The sequence below is a fragment of the Nomascus leucogenys genome, chromosome 1a, assembly GCF_006542625.1.
Source record: "Nomascus leucogenys isolate Asia chromosome 1a, Asia_NLE_v1, whole genome shotgun sequence".
NCBI classification, from domain to species: Eukaryota; Metazoa; Chordata; class Mammalia; order Primates; family Hylobatidae; genus Nomascus; species Nomascus leucogenys.
In genome coordinates this window covers 16,301,322-16,319,071 of record NC_044381.1, presented here as the reverse complement: position 1 = coordinate 16,319,071, position 17,750 = coordinate 16,301,322, and the positions used below count along the sequence as shown (strand labels likewise).

At 38.3% G+C, this 17,750-nt stretch overlaps 1 protein-coding gene across 3 annotated transcripts in view; it reads right to left on the bottom strand.

Annotated features, from left to right (window-relative positions):
- CCDC171 (coiled-coil domain containing 171) overlaps nt 1-17,750 on the bottom strand; it is a 414,598-nt gene that overhangs the window by 354,066 nt on the left and 42,782 nt on the right. Inside the window, exon 6 of one of the 3 annotated variants that reach the window (XM_030817262.1) lies at nt 15,712-15,843. The exons of the other annotated variants lie outside the window; for them this stretch is intronic. Coding sequence (XP_030673122.1) covers nt 15,712-15,843 — 132 coding nt within the window. The remainder of the gene's footprint in view (nt 1-15,711; nt 15,844-17,750) is intronic. 3 annotated transcript variants of the gene reach the window in all.

The window sequence follows — 17,750 nt, the reverse complement described above, 5'->3', positions numbered from 1 at the left end:
GAAAAAGGCCAAGAATAACCCCTCCCTCACCCCTAAAAAATATTAAGAATAAAGACAGAGGAATGTTCTCTACCAGATATCAAGACTTATTCTAAAGGTATAGTGAATAAAACAATTTAGTACCAATGCAGAAACAAACATGTAAGTGAAACAGAATACAGTACCCAAGAGCAAAGTCTTAGATATGAAAGAACTTGATGTGTGATGGAAATGACATTATAAATCAATATGTGGTAAAAGAACAGACAATTGAATAACTAGTACAGGGACACTTGGCTATCTATTTGGAAAAACAAAATTAGATCCCATCTCATGCTATATACACATTATCTTTATGACTTTGGGTTATATAAGACAAAACAATCACAACTATAAAGAAATACACTGACAAATTCAACTACATTAAAATTTAAAACTAGGTCAAGTGCGGTGGCTGACGCCTGTAATCCCAACACTTTGGGAGGCCAAGGCAGGTGGATCACCTGAGGTCAGCAGTTCAAGACCAGCCTGGCCAACATGGTGAAACCCTGTCTCTACTAAAAATACAAAAGAAAATTAGCTGGGCATGGTGGTGGGCACCTGTAATCCCAGCTATTCGGGAGGCTGAGGCAGGAGAATCGCGTGAACCCAGGAGGCAGAGGTTGCAGTGAGCCAAGATCACACCACTGCACTCCAGCCTAGGTGATAGAGTGATACTCTGTGTCCAAAAAAAAAAAAAATTTTTAACTGTTCATCATACACAATGTAAACTGCCTCTCTGTCTCTACAAAGAAGAAAAAGATGCTTGCAAAAGGAATATACATAACCAAGGGTTAGTTAGTAAATATATTTTTTTAAAAAACACTCTTTTTTTTGTTTTGTTTTGTTTTGTTTTGTTTGAGACAGGGTCTTGCTCTGTAGCCCAGGCTGTGATCATAGGACAATGCAGCCTTGACCTCCCAGGCTCAAGCAATCCTCTCATCTCAGCCTCCCTAGTAGCCAGGATCACAGGTATATGCCACTACGCCTGGCTAATATATATATTTTTTTTTCTTTTTTTTTTTTTCATAGAGACAGTGTCTCTGTTGCCCAGGCTGGTCTCGAACTCCTGGGCTCAAGCAATTCTCCTACCTCAGACTCCTAAAGTGCTGGGATTACAGGCAGGAGCCACCACCACCCCCGGCCAAAAGCTCCTATTAATCAGTAAAAATATACCCAAAAATCCAAGAGAAAAAAGGCAAAAAATATAAACTGGTACTTCACAAAAAAAGAAATATGAATGGTCAATAAACATAACATAGTCAATGTCAAGGAAGTGGAAATTTAAGCAAGAATGAGATACAATTTCACACATACCCTATTTCAAAAGAAATTAAATCTGAAAAATACCAAGAGGCTGTAAAGGAAGAGAAACTCTTCTTTGAAATTGTTATACCCACTTAAGAGAACAATTTGGCACATATTTTATACACACTAAACACATACCCACATAAAAAGATTTGATGTTCATGGAATCACTGTCTGTAATAATTTAAACTTGGAAAGAACTTAAATCTCAATGTCAGTGTTATGGTTTGAATGCCTGTCCCTTCCAAAACTCACGTTGAAATGTAATCCCCCATGTGACAGTATTGAGAGGTGGGGCCTTTAAGAGAGGACTGGGTCATGACAGCTCTGCCCTCGTGAATGGGTTAATCCAATTATGGATTAATGGATTAATGGGTTATCATGGCAGTAGGACTGATGGCTATACAAGAAGAGAAAGAGAGACCTGAGCTGGCACGCTCAGCCCACCAGCATGCAATGCCCTGTGCAGCCTTGGACCTCTGCAGAGTTCCCATCAGCAAGAAGGCCCTCGTCAGATGCAGTCCCTTGACATTAGATGTCTCAGCCTCCAGAACTGCAAGAATAAATTCCTTTTTCTTTATAAATTAGCCAGCTTCATATATTCTGTTATAAACAACAGAAATTGGACAAGGCAGTCAGGTAATGAGTAAATTATGGCACATGCACAACATAAAATACTATACAGCAGTTAAACTGAAAGAACAGAAGCTATTTTATTAACTTTAACAAATCACAAAAATACAAGTAGGCCAGGCGTGGTGGCTCATCACACTTGCAATACCAGCACTTTGATAGGCCAAGGCGGGTGGATCACTGGAGCTCAGGAGTTCAAGAATAGATTGGCCAACATGGCGAAACCCCGTCTCTACTAAAAATGCAAAAATTAGCCAGCTGTGGTGACACGTGTCTGTGTTCTCAGCTACTCGGGAGGCTGAGGTGGGAAGATTGCTTAAGCCCAGGAGGCAGAGGTTGCAGTGAACCAAGATCGTGCCACTGCACTCCAGCCCGGGTGACAGAGTGAGACCCTGTCTAAAAGAAAAAAAAAAGTGAAAAATATAAGTTGGAAAAAGAAGCATCCTGTATGATATTCTAATGTATATCCTAAAACAAAAATACTAAAATAATACAATATACTGTCAATGTATACAGACAGAAAATTAAACACCAACTTCAGAATGGCAGTTATTCTTTTGGGGCTAAAGTGGTGGCAGGATGGGGAAGGGATTCAGAATTGTCTTCAATGATATAACAATTTACTGTTTGTTTCCAGTTCCAGTAAACATAATACACACTAACATGATCTAGGTAGCATTAGTTACATTAACGGTATTGTTGGGTTATATTGGGCATTGAGTATATATAAATCCCTGGGGGGGGGGGTTGTATGTTCAAATATTTGCTTTTAAGTTTATGGTTGTATCAATATCATCCAATTCTGAGATGCAATGTAACACACAAGAAAATCCAAAAAAAATCTACAAAAATACCTCACGCAATTTACAGAAAAACTTGCCTTCATCCCAAATAAATGTAACTTTAAAATTTTTGTTAAAGAACATATTTTCTAATCACACCAAAAGCTACCTGCATTTTTATTATGTGTGTCTGTGTGTGTGAAATAAAATCATATTAAGGACATTGGAAATTGAGGGAGTTTCTTCTTTTTTCCACTAGAGGGGGTTGTTGAACTTAAAATATTTTAAAATGAGGCTTGTTTTTGAACTGACATTTAACATCACAGGAAACTACATTTGGCTGTTAGAAAATAAACTTGCTTTCTTTCCACATCTTCCAGAAACATAGCCCAAAAAGTATAATTCTTTATATATACTCATATAAACAACATTTCTCAGAATCCAAAATACGGTTCCGTTCCAATTCTGAAGAATTACACTAGTTAGAAAAGTATCAGAGCTAAAATGTACACCCCTTTTCTAGCTTATAAAATATATCAATATAGCTAACTAACTACAACCTTAATCTATTACATTATTATCTCCTGAAAGACCCAGAACAAGTTCCTCCTCTCTAAGTCCCCAAGGCCAGCAAAGTTCTACAATTACAAAGTGTTTGTTGCTGTAGAGTATAAACTGGTGCTTTGTATAACATGTATCATAATTGTGAATCCATAAGCTTGAAAACGCAACAATTTTATTTCTAGGCATTTACACAGAAGAATCATTTGTATGACTGCTCAAAGATATGGACAAGAATGTTAGTGAATCATTAATTAGAGCTAAAAATTTTGAAAGAAATAAAATGTGCATCAATAAGAGATTGCTGAAATACAACATTCCCTCATCTGCGGTTTCATCTTCCCTTTCAGTTACCCTGAGTCAACCTAGGTCCAAAAATAAGTGAATACAGTACAATAAGATATTTAGAGTGGAAGAAAGACCACATTCACATTACTTTTATTATAGTATCTTGTTATGATTGTTCTATTATTAGTTACATTGTTAATCTCTTACTGCACCTAATTTATAAATTAAACTTTACCATAGGTATGTGTGTGTATAGAAAAAAACACAGCATATCTGCAGTTTCAGGCATCCACTGGTGTCATGTAACATATGCCCCACAGGTAAGGGAGAGGCTACAGTATGTTAGGAAAATCCACATGACAGAATGCCATACAAATACTAAAAGAATAAGGTATGAACATCAAAAGATGGATGCAAAATATTATTGAGGTATATTATTTTATTTATGTAAAAACATAATGCATCTATATCCTGACATGAGGAGTGCAATCAGGTGAAAGAGGCAAGACCCTTACTTTCTTGCTTTTAAATTTCCCTAAATTAGGGAGTTTTGTTTGTTTGTTTGTTTGTTTTTTGACAGAGTCTCGCTCTGTCGCCCAGGCTGGAGTGCAGTGGTGCGACCTTGGCTCACTGCAACCTCCACCTCCTGGGTTCAAGCGATTCTCCTGCCTCAGCCTCCTGAGTAGCTGGGATTACAGGTGCATGCCAGCACGCCAGGCTAATTTTTTTTTTTTTTTTTTTTTTTAAGTAGAGACGAGGTTTCACGGTGTTAGCCAGGATGGTCTCAATCTCCTGACCTCATGATCTGCCCACCTCAGCCTCCCAAAGTGCTGGGATTACAGGCATGAGCCACTCCGCCCGGCCAAATTAGGGGCATTTTTATAACAAAGTTATCAGTGTCAGAGTCCTTTTCCATGCCATTTGTTAATAGGATACCAGTACATAGTTTTCCAGAAGAAAAGAAATGCTCCTTGCTGCCCTTGATTATTTAAGGTAAACTTCCTTAAGGTGTTTACCTGTTGTACATGTTAACATATGTTAATGTGTTATATAAATAAAATTATAAGCCAGGTGTGGTGGCTCACTCCTGTAATCTCAATACTTTGGGAGACTGAGGCAGAAGGATCACTTGAGCCCAGGAATTCAAGACCAGCCTGGGCAACAAAGGAAGACCCCCATCTCTACAAAAATTTTAAAAATTAACCAGGCTTCGTGGCACATGCTTATGGTCCCAGAAACAAAGGAGGCTGAGGTAGGTAAAGGCTGCAGTGAGCTGTAACAGTCCCGCTGCACTCCAACGTGGGCAACAGAGCGAGACCTTGTCTCAAAAATATAAAATAATAAAACAAAATAAAATTATATTCCTAATATTTTGCATCCATCTGTTGATGTTCGTATCTTATTTCTGTGTGTATTTGCATAGTATTCTGTTATGTGGATATTCCTAAAAACATTTTCTTTTCACGTAACTTCCTCCAAGTTGTCACTACATCACAATCATACTTACTGGGTCAGCTTTTGATATGTTGCACCCCAATCCCTAGATTGTCTTAAGGCCTATCAGACCATGCCTACTAAGGCTGGTCTGATAACTTTCTTCACTGCCTCCCTACTCTTCCTCCTCTTTCTATAGTTCATGGAATTATTTCCAAGCTACACTTCCCATACCGTCACAAACTCCCCCATGCTTCAATCACTAGATACATACACCAAATTTAGTCAATGAATAAGCAAAGGATAACTGTATTCCCTGGTTGAGGTACAGAATTTTGGAAATGAAATAAATATGAAAACATATATATTCATCTTCTAAATGTTTTCAATCCCACTGATAAAGTATACAGTGAAATTAACTGGAAAAATGACAAAGGAGAGGCATGACAGTTTAGAAACAAAGCTTTACCACTGCCTGTCCCACAATAGAAAAGCCTGTGGCAGGGCAAAGATTTCATGACGAAATCGCCATAAGCAATTGCAACAGAAGCAAAAACTGACAAATGGGATCTAATTAAAAACTTAAGAGCTTCTGCACAGCAAAATAAACTATCATCAGAGCAAACAGGCAACCTACAGAATGGGAGGAAATTTTTGCAATCTATCCATCTGACAAAGGTCTAACATCCAGAATCTACAAGGAAATTAAACAAACCTACAACAAAAAAAACAACCCCGTCAAAAAGTGGGCAAAGGACATGAATAGACACTTCTCAAAAAAAAGACATTCATGCAGCCAGCAAACATGAAAAAAAGCTCAACATCACTGATCATCACAGAAATGCAAGTAAAAATCACAATGAGATACCATCTCAGGCCAGTCAGAATGGCAATCATTAAAAAGCCAAGAAACAACAGATGCTGGCAAGGTTGCAATGAAAGAGGAATGCTTTTACAGCGTTGGTGGTAATGAAAATTAATTCAACCATTGTGGACAGTTTGGCAATTCCTCAAAGATCTAGAACCAGAAATACCATTTGACCCAGCAATCCCATTACTAGGTATATACCCAAAGGAATATAAATCATTCTACTATAAAGACACATGCAAATGTATGCTCATTGCAGCACTATTCACAATAGCAAAGAGATGGAATCAACCCAAATGCCCATCGATGATAGGCTGGATAAAGAAAATGTTGTATATATACACCATAGAATACTATGCAGCCATAAATGAACGAAATCATGTCTTTTGCAGGGACATAGATAGAGCTGGAAGCCATTATCCTCAGCAAACTAATGCAGGGACAGAAAACCAAACACCGCATGTTCTCACTTGTAAGTGGGAACTGAACAATGAGAACACATGGACACAGGGAGGGGAACAACACACACTGAGGCCTGTCAGGGGTGGAGTGAGGGGAGGGAGAGCATTAGGAAAAATAGCTATGCATGCTGAGCTTAATACCTAGGTGATGGGTTGACAGGAGCAGCAAACCACCATGGCACATGTGTACCTATGTAACTAACCTGCACATCCTGCATATGTACCCAAAAACTTAAAATAAATCCCAGCACTTTGGGAGGCTGAGGCGGGAAAATCACGAGGTCAGGAGATCGAGACCATCCTGGCTAACACGGTGAAACCCTGTCTCTACTAAAAATACAAAAAAAACTTAGCTGGGCGTGGTGATGGGCACCTGTAGTCCCAGCCACTCGGGAGCCTGAGGCAGGAGAATGGCATGAACCCGGGAGGTGGAGATTGCAGTGAGCTGAGATCATGCCACTGCACTCCAGTCTGGGTGACAGAGCGAGACTCTGTCTCAAAAAAACAAAGAAATAAATAAAAATTAAAAAAATTAAATAAGACTGGGCGGGATGGCTCACGCCTGTAATAGCACTTTGGGAGGCTGAGGCAGGCGGATCACCTGAGGTCAGGAATTTGAAACCAGCCTTGCCAACCTCGCAAAACTCCGTCTCTACCAAAAATACAAAAATTAGCTGGGGTTGGTGGTGCGTGCCTGTAATCCCAGCTACTCACGAGACTGAGGCAGGAGAATCGCTTGAACCCTGGAGGCGGAGGTTGCAGTGAGCCGAGATCACATCACTGCACTCCAGCCTGGAAAACAGAGAGAGATACTGTCTCAAAAAAAAAAAAAAAAAAGAAAAGAAAAAAAAGAAATGAGAAACACTATCTTGAAATGCGGTAACTTTTTGGGTAACACCAATAAGAATTCACTCATGTTAATATTCCAGAGAAGGACACCTCTATTTAGTGCTCCAATCTCCAAGAAAGAAAAAGAATATGGCATAAAATTGAGACTTTCTTTTTATAGTGGGTCTGAATTCTAAAGCCCAGATGAGAGAAATATTATAACAGGTTTTGTCTATTAAAGATGAGGTTTCACTGAGAAGGTTTAAAAAAAACTTATTTAAAAAACTGAATTCTCTTAGAGAGCTACACAAAGGGAACGCTATAAGATACTAACACCTATTTATAGTATGTAAAACTAAACCCATCAACAGCCAATAGAGAAGAAAATTTCACTCTATCCCTCAGGTTGTTTTTAAAAAACATTTTTTAACATAAAGTCACAATAGTTTCTCAGGATTGATGTATAAAAGGAAAAGCTATTTTCTTTTGTGAATTAAAAAAAGGACAAGAAATTGAGAAACAGAGTTCTAAATATTCCAGTTAAAAAATACAATAAACTTTACCTTACAAAAGCAGCAAAGCAAGATACTGTTTGTAGTAACTAGAGACCATATTCCTGCATTTTTCTGTAAACCTCATAATGAACGACAGATGCCTAATTTTAAATTCTTTTAGTACTTCATATATAAACTTTGGTATAACCACAATGTTTCATTTAGGATTTACAGGACTGATCTGGAGATGAGACCAAAATCACATCATCCACATATTTATATAGAGGCCTGTGAATTATATTTTATAAATTTAGACCTCTGGCTGAGTGTTTAGAAATAAAAGAGCTATTTTAATTTACTTAATTTTGCTTCTTTATTCCAAGTAGCCTTTAAGACACTTATCAACAACTTAAATATCATGTGCTCTGCGAAGTCTTCCTTAGTCTCCCAGACAGCTAATCAACTTCACTTTTGTGGTACTACAGCATTTTATTTAAAATTTTATCAAACTATTTTCTCTCTTTACATGTCTCTGAGCTGAAATATCTTCAAGGACAGAAACCGGGTCTTAATCAGTTTTACAGCCTCAGTATCCAGAGCAGTAACTCAGTAAGTATTTAGAGAATGAATGAATGAGCAAATGAACTAATCAACTAATTAACCACACAAACTACAAACACAATACAAGAGGTCTAACGCGTGGTTGTACTGTCCTTCCAGATTCTACAGAAGAGGTGAATGGGCAGAAAAGCACTGCACAAAGACCAAAGGTTTGGAAAAGCTGTGGCTTCATTGGTATTTTCAATAATGACATACATAACAAATACAGAATTTCCGATGTTCACTACCAGCTTTTACTCTTAAAAAAATTAAGTGGCAGCGAAGCCAAGATGGCTGAATAGGAACAACTCCAGTCTACAGCTCCCAGCGTGACCGACAAAGAAGACAAATGATTTCTGCATTTCCAACTGAGGTACCGGGTTCATCTCACTGGAGAGTGTCGGACAGTGGCTGCAGGACAGTGGGTGCAGTGCACCGAGCGTGAGCCAAAGCAGGGTGAGGCATCGCCTCACCCAGGAAGCACAAGGGGTCAGGGAATTCCCTTCCCTAGCCAAGGAAAGGGGTGACAGACAGCACCTGTAAATTGGCTCACTCCCACCCTAATACTGCACTTTTCCAATGGTCTTAGCAAACAGCACACCAGGAGATTGTATCCTGCACCTGGCTCGGAGGGTCCTATGCCCACGGAGCCTCGCTCATGGCTAGCACAGCAGTCTGAGATCAAACTGCAAGGCGGTAGCGAGGCTGGGGGAGGGGCGCACGCCACTGCAGAGGCTTGAGTAGGTAAACAAAGCAGCAGGGAAACTTGAACTGGGTGGAGCCCACCGCAGCTCAAGGAGGCCTGCCTGCCTCTGTAGACTCCACCTCTGGGGGCAGGGCATAGCCAAACAAAAGGCAGCAGAAACCTCTGCAGACTTAAATGTCCCTGTCTGACAGCTTTGAAGAGAGTAGTGGTTCTCCCAGCACGCAGCTGGAGATCTGAGAACAGACAAACTGCCTCCTGAAGTGGGTCCCTGACCCCTGAGCAGCCTAACTGGGAGGCACCCCCCAGTAGGGGCAGACTGACACCTCACACGGCCAGGTACTCCTCTAAGACAAAACTTTCAGAGTAACGATCAGGCAGCAACATTGGCTGTTCACCAATATCCACTGTTCTGCAGCCTCCACTGCTGATACTCAGGCAAACAGGGTCTGGAGTGGACTTCCAGCAAACTCCAACAGACCTTCAGCTAAGGGTCCTGACTGTTAGAAGGAAAACTAACAAACAGAAAGGACATCCACACCAAAACCCCATCTGTACGTCACCATCATCAAAGACCAAAGGTAGATAAAACCACAAAGATGGGGAAAAAACAGAGCAGAAAAACTGGAAACTCTAAACATCAGAGTGCCTCTCCCCCTCTAAAGGAACGCAGCTCATCACCAGCAACGCAACAAAGCTGGACGGAGAATGATTTGACGAACTGAGAGAAGAAGGCTTCAGACAATCAAACTACTCCGAGCTAAAGGAGGAAGTTCGAAACCATGGCAAAGAAGTTGACAAAAGATTAGACAAATGGCTAACTAGAATAACCAATGCAGAGAAGTCCTTAAAGGACCTGATGGAGCTGAAAACCACGGCACGAGAATTATGTGACGAACGCACAAGCTTCAGTAGCCAATTTGATCAACTGGAAGAAAGGGTATCAGTGATGGAAGATCAAATGAATGAAATGAAGCAAGAAGAGAAGTTTAGAGAAAAAAGAGTAAAAAGAAATGAACAAAGTCTCCAAGAAATATGGGACTATGTGAAAAGACCAAATCTACGTCTGATTGGTGTATCTGAAAGTGATGGGGAGAATGGAACCCAGTTGAAAACACTCTGCAGGACATTATACAGGAGAACTTCCCCAATCTAACAAGGCAGGCCAACATTCAGATTCAGGAAATACAGAGAACACCACGAAGATACTCCTCGAGAAGAGCAACTCCAAGACGCATAATTGTCAGATTCACCAAAGTTGAAATGAAGGAAAAAATGTTAAGGGCAGCCAGAGAGAAAGGTCAGGTTACCCAAAAAGGGAAGCCCATCAGACTAACAGCTGATATCTCGGCAGAAACTCTACAAGCCAGGAGAGACTGGGGGCCAATATTCAACATTCTTGAAGAAAAGAATTTTCAACCCAGAATTTCATATCCAGCCAACCTAAGCTTCATAAATGAAGGAGAAATAAAATCCTTCACAGACAAGCAAATGCTGAGAGATTTTCTCACCACCAGGCCTGGCCTAAAAGAGCTCCTGAAGGAAGAACTAAACATGGAAAGGAACAACCAGTACCAGCCACTGCAAAAACATGCCAAACTGTAAAGACCATCAAGGCTAGGAAGAAACTGCATCAACTAATGAGCAAAATAACCATCTAACATCATAAAGACACAATCAATTTCACACATAACAATATTAACCTTAAATGTAAATGGGCTAAATGCTCCAATTAAAAGACACAGACTGGCAAATTGGATAAAGAGTCAAGACCCACCAGTGTGCTGTATTCAGGAGACCCATCTCACGTGCACAGACACACAAAATAAAGGGATGGAGGAAGATCCACCAAGCAAATGGAAAACAAAAAAAGGCAGGGGTTGCAATCCTAGTCTCTGATAAAACAGACTTTAAACCAACAAAGATCAAAAGAGACAAAGAAGGCCATTACATAATGGTAAAGGGATCAATTCAACAAGAAGAGCTAACTATCCTAAATATACATGCACCCAATACAGGAGCAGCCAGATTCATAAAGCAAGTCCTTAGAGACCTACAAAGAGACTTAGACTCCCATACAATAATAATGGGAGACTTTAACACCCCACTGTCAACATTAGACAGATCAGTGAGACAGAAAGTTAAAAAGGATATCCAGGACTTGAACTCAGCTCTGCACCAAGCAGACCTAATAGACATCTACAGAACTCTCCACCACAAATCAACAGAATACAAATTCTTTTCAGCACCACACCACACCTATTCCAAAACTGACCACATAGTTAGAAGTAAAGCACTCCTCAGCAAATGTAAAAGAACAGAAATTATAACAAACTGTCTCTCAGACCACAGTGCAATCAAACTAGAACTCAGGATTAAGAAACTCACTCAAAACCGCTCAACTACATGGAAACTGAACAACCTGCTCCTGAATGACAACTGGGTACATAACGAAATAAAGGCAGAAATAAAGATGTTCTTTGAAACCAACGAGAACAAAGACACAACATAACACAATCTCTGGGACACATTCAAAGCAGTATGTAGAGGGAAATTTATAGCACTAAATGCCCACAAGAGAAAGCAACAAAGATCTAAAATCGACACTCTAACATCACAATTAAAAGAACTACAGAAGCAAGAGCAAACACATTCAAAAGCTAGCAGAAGGCTAGAAATAACTAAGATCAGAGCGGAACTGAAGGAGATAGAGACACAAAAAATCCTTCAAAAAATCAATGAATCCAGGAGCTGGTTTTTTGAAAAGATCAACCAAATTGATAAACTGCTAGCAAGACTAATAAAGAAGAAAAGAGAGAAGAATCAAATAGACACAATAAAAAATGATAAAGGGGATATCACCACCAATCCCACAGAAATACAAACTACCATCAGACAATACTATAAACACCTCTACGCAAATAAACTAGAAAATCTAGAAGAAATGGATAAATTCCTCGACATGTACAGCCTTCCAAGACTAAACCAGGAAAAAGTTGAATCTCCAAATAGACCAATAACAGGCTCTGAAATTGAGGCACTAATTAATAGCTTACCAACCAAAAAAAGTCCAGGACCAGATGGATTCACAGCTGAATTCTACCAGAGCTACAAGGAGGAGCTGGTACCACTCCTTCTGAAACTATTCCAATCAATAGAAAAAGAGGGAATCCTCCCTAACTCATTTTATGAGGCCAGCATCATCCTGATACCAAAGCCTGGCAGAGACACAACAAAAAAAGAGAATTTTAGACCAATATCCCTGATGAACATCGATGCAAAAATCCTCAATAAAATACTGGCACACTGAATCCAGCAGCACACCAAAAAGCTTATCCACCATGATCAAGTGGGCTTCATCCCTGGGATGCAAGGCTGGTTCAACATATGCAAATCAATAAACGTAATTCATCACATAAACAGAACCAATGACAAAAACCACATGATTATCTCAATAGATGCAGAAAAGGCCTTTGACAAAATTCAACAACCCTTCATGCTAAAAACTCTCAATAAATTAGGTATTGATGGGACGTATCTCAAAATAATAAGAGCTCTTTATAACAAACACACAGCCAATATCATACTGAATGGACAAAAACTGGAAGCATTCCCTTTGAAAACTGGCACAAGACAGAGATGCCCCCTCTCACCACTCCTATTCAACATAGTGTTGGAAGTTCTGGCCAGGGCAATCAGGCAGGAGAAGGAAATAAAGGGTATTCAATTAGGAAAAGAGGAAGTCAAATTGTCCCTGTTTGCAGATGACATGATTGTATATCTAGAAAACCCCATCGTCTCAGCCCAAAATCCCCTTAAGCTGATAAGCAACTTCAGCAAAGTCTCAGGATGCAAAATCAATGTGCAAAAATCACAAGCATTCTTATACACCAATAACAGACAGAGAGCCAAATCATGAGTGAACTCCCATTCACAACTGCTTCAAAGAGAATAAAATACCTAGGAATCCAACTTACAAGGGATGTGAAGGACCTCTTCAAGGAGAAGTACAAACCACTACTCAATGAAATAAAAGAGGATACAAACAAATGGAAGAACATTCCATGCTCATGGGTTGGAAGAATCAATATCGTGAAAATGGCCATACTGCCCAAGGTAATTTATAGATTCAATGCCATCCCCATCAAGCTACCAATGACTTTCTTCACAGAATTGGAAAAAACTACTTTAAAGTTCACATGGAACCAAAAAAGAGCCCACATTGCCAAGTCAATCCTAAGCCAAAAGAACAAAGCTGGAGGCATCACGCTACCTGACTTCAAACTATAATACAAGGCTACAGTAAACAAAACAGCATGATACTGGTACCAAAATAGAGATATAGACCAATAGAACAGAACAGAGCCCTCAGAAATAATGCCGCATATCTACAACTATCTGATCTTTGACAAACCTGACAAAAACAAGCAATGGGGAAAGGATTCCCTATTTAATAAATGGTGCTGGGAAAACTGGCTAGCCATATGTAGAAAGCTGAAACTGGATCCCTTCCTTACACCTTATACAAAAATTAATTCAAGATTGATTAAAGACTTAAATGTTAGACCTAAAACCATAAAAACCCTAGAAGAAAATCTAGGCAATACCATTCAGGACATAGGCATGGGCAAGGACTTCATGTCTAAAGCACCAAAAGCAATGGCAACAAAAGCCAAAATTGACAAATGGGATCTAATTAAACTAAAGAGCTTCTGCACAGCAAAAGAAACTACCATCAGAATGAACAGGCAACCTACAGAATGGGAGAAAATTTTTGCAATCTACTTATCTGACAAAGGGCTAATACCCAGAATCTACAATAAACTCAAACAAATTTACAAGAAAAAAACAAACAACCCCATCAACAAGTGGGCAAAGGAGATGAACAAACACTTCTCAAAAGAAGACATTTATGCAGCCAAAAAACACATGAAAAAATGCTCATCATCACTGGCCATCAGAGAAATGCAAATCAAAACCACAATGAGATACCATCTCACACCAGTTAGAATGGCAATCATTAAAAAGTCAGGAAGCAACAGGTGCTGGAGAGGATGTGGAGAAATAGGAACACTTTTACACTGTTGGTGGGAGTGTAAGTTAGTTCAACCATTGTGGAAGACAGTGTGGCGATTCCTCAGGGATCTAGCACTAGAAATTCCATTTGACCCAGCCATCCCATTACTGGGTATATACCCAAAGGATTATAAATCATGCTGCTATAAAGACACATGCACACATATGTTTATTGCTGCACTATTCACAATAGCAAAGAGTTGGAACCAACCCAAATGTCCAACAACGATAGACTGGATTAAGAAAATGTGGCACATATACACCATGGAATACTATGCAGCCATAAAAAATGATGAGTTCATGTCCTTTGTAGGGACATGGATGAAGCTGGAAACCATCATTCTCAGCAAACTATCGCAAGTACAAAAAACCAAACACCGCATGTTCTCACTCATAGGTGGGAATTGAACAATGAGAACACATGGACACAGGAAGGGGAACATCACACACTGGGGACTGTTATGGGGTGGGTGGAGTGGGGAGGGATAGCTTTAGGATATATACCTAATGCTAAATGAGTTAATGGATGCAGCACACCAACATGGCACATGTATACATATGTAACAAACCTGCACGTTGTGCACATGTACCCTAAAACTTAAAGTATAATAAAAAAAAATTAAGTGGCTTTTATTCTCTGCATATTTTTGGTCAACTTCTGTGTTGCAAAGTTGTTTGTGACACACAATTACTCCAAAATGTATTATATGTGGATATTTTTCATTCTTGTGAAAAATGCATATCTTTGACATCTATATAAAGGTTATTTCAATTTGTGATTCTGTGTAGAAAAAATACATAAAACACATTGTTTTATGTTTTTTGTGTTTTAGTTATGTGTTTTGTTTTATGTTTTATGTGTTTCTAGTTATCACAAAATAACTAGAAGAAGTGATGAAAATGTATTTGAAGTTTTAAGTTAGTTGATTCATGGGTTTTTTTCTTAAAGAGGATTACCTTCACAAATTTCCTTTAAAACACACAATAACACACTAGTTTGAGTTTCTCCTACCTCTCCTTCAAAATAAATACATATAATCTCCTGAAAAAATGCAAAGTACACTGGAGTAAGAATCCAGAGACCTGCAGCCTTTTCCCAGATTAATCATTCAGTCTATAACCTAAGTCAGTAACTTCCGAATCTCCATCTGCTCATGTATAAAGGGGATTAGATGTAATCAGTAATTTTCAAACTGGACTATAGAAGCCTCAGGGATTCTGCGTGTTTCAGGGGTGGAGGAACAGAGGATAATTAAGAATTTGTACTTCTTAAAAAGAGTTCAAAAATTACTACACTATATGATTTGTAAGGATTCTTTAACATCCAGAATCCTATTATTCTATTTCTTTATCCTATTCAAAACAGCTATTAGTCTCAAATTTTAAATTGGAAAAATAAAATACCAAATATATATACATCCTTCTTAAAAATCACATAAGGTATGCAATGGAAATCACTGAGCTCTAAACACTAATGGTATCTGTTGGTAACAGTTGCCCTATTGTCATTTAACAGCAAATGAAATGTAGCCTTCCGGAATCAAAACTAGACATTATTTTCCCTTTGAGAGAGTCAATTATCCCACTAATGTAATTTTGAATATCATAAGCATTAAAAATATATATTTAAGGAACTGAATTATTATTTTTAAAATACCTGTACTATAAATTGTAATTCTCTTCTTTCTGCTTCCCATTGTTCTTCTTGTAATCTAAACTCCTCCAATGCTGTCTCCCTGATATGAGACTCCATCTCATTCTTCTCCTGTTGATGTTTTTCCAATGCTTCCTTTATATAAATAAAATCTTGCTTTACTATTAGATCAATAAAATTTATTTTTCTTCCTTCATCCCCAGTTTAAATGTACAAAGAGGCTCTTCTTACCTATAGATGTTAAAACTCATCATAATTCATGTTAAAATCATTAATAAAACTATAATTTGATCAACAGAATGTAGATCTGAGTAAGAAACTATGTTAGTTTAAACAACAGATTATACCTTGTTTATATAGGCATATATTTACCTATTACCTATATATAAGTAAATACAAGCAACAGGCTGTATATACCTGTTTATTATATAGGGATATATTTGATCCAATTTTTCTGAAAAAATGTAAATTCAGAGGTCTGAACAAAATATCAATATATGATATCATATGATAGATATAAACAAAGTAGATTCCATTTAATATGGAAATTGCTACCTGTGATCAAAATGTTTGGATTATCCCTGATAATTTATATATAAATTTGACACAGAACAATGTATTTCCGAAAGGGAAAAAGGGGCAAAGAAAAGAATTCTGTGCAACAAATTAGGATAAGGAAACTCTAGAATGTCAAAAATTTGAAAAGCAAAGAACAAAAAATTTAAGTATGGACTTCAATTTCTAGTTCTATAGATAAACAATACTTGAAAAAATGCATTTCCTTTTGGGTTTTCTGAGGTGTACTGCAAGATCTAATTTGGTTTAATATCTTAAAAACATAAAATGCAATTTGCTGAGAAGCCCAATTTTCTAACTATAGGGTTTAAAATTAAGTTCCCATTAACAGAAGAAAGTCTATGGTTTACATGCGAGAGAAAGAAAGCCTCTCATGTCCACATAATGGTAGCATGGATCTGTATAACAAATATTACCCTCCTAACTTATAGAAAGAAAGCTTTCACAAAGAGCCTTGAGGCTTTTTTTCCCCCAAGGGCTAAATAGTGACTCAGATTCAACTCCAAACTGTCCCAAGGGTCTCTGTGCAGATTAGTTTAAAGCCAATAGCCTAAAATCAAAGCACAATTCTCCTAAGTAGCTAACTGAGATCAGATCATAATCTTCTACCTTCAGGTGCAAGCTGATTGGCTGAAGAAATACTGCCACCATCACCCTCCTCTCCACATAGTATCAGCTACCACCGAAACCTCCCCCATTCACACACTAATGGAGGCCTTCTGCATGCCAGCTACTGTTCCAGGGTCTAAGAATACGGTAGTAAACAAAAGAAACAAACTATGACTACTGATGTGGAAGAAATCAAAAGTAAATTTGCTGACAATGACAACATCTGGGAACGACTGTGCGAAAACTTTTACAGTTTGTAAATGCTTTTGTGTAATTAATTTTTAGTAAAGACACATTTCCAGAATTCAAAAAAGCCATTTACACCAATGGTAAAGGTAGAACATTTTTATCGCCGTTTTTTTTTCTTTGTTTTTTGCTTTTCTGGGGGGAGACAGGGTCTCACTATATTGCTCAGGCTGGAGTACAGTGGCTATTCATAGGCCCAATCATGGTACATTGTGGCCTCAAACTCGTGGCCTCAAGTGATCCTCCCACCTCAACCTCCCTACTAGCTGGAACTACAGGCATGCACCACCATACCTGGCTTTGTCATGTAATTTTTTTTTCATTTAAATTGTTACTTCAAAAAAAAATAGCACATATAGACAACTCAAAATCTACCTTTTAAGTCACTGGCAACTTCAACATTATACCACTTTTACTTTAGGGAGTAAAAAGGGAACAAAAAATAAGGGAATAAACAGCTCACAATTTTAGGAGAAGTTAAATTTGTTACATATCACCTCTATACAGAACATGCTCTACATAGATAATGAAGCTTATATCAAACATACAAATATTTTTCTATATTTATTGTATATTCAGACCAAAATCCAGGGCCCATATTTCTAAAATTC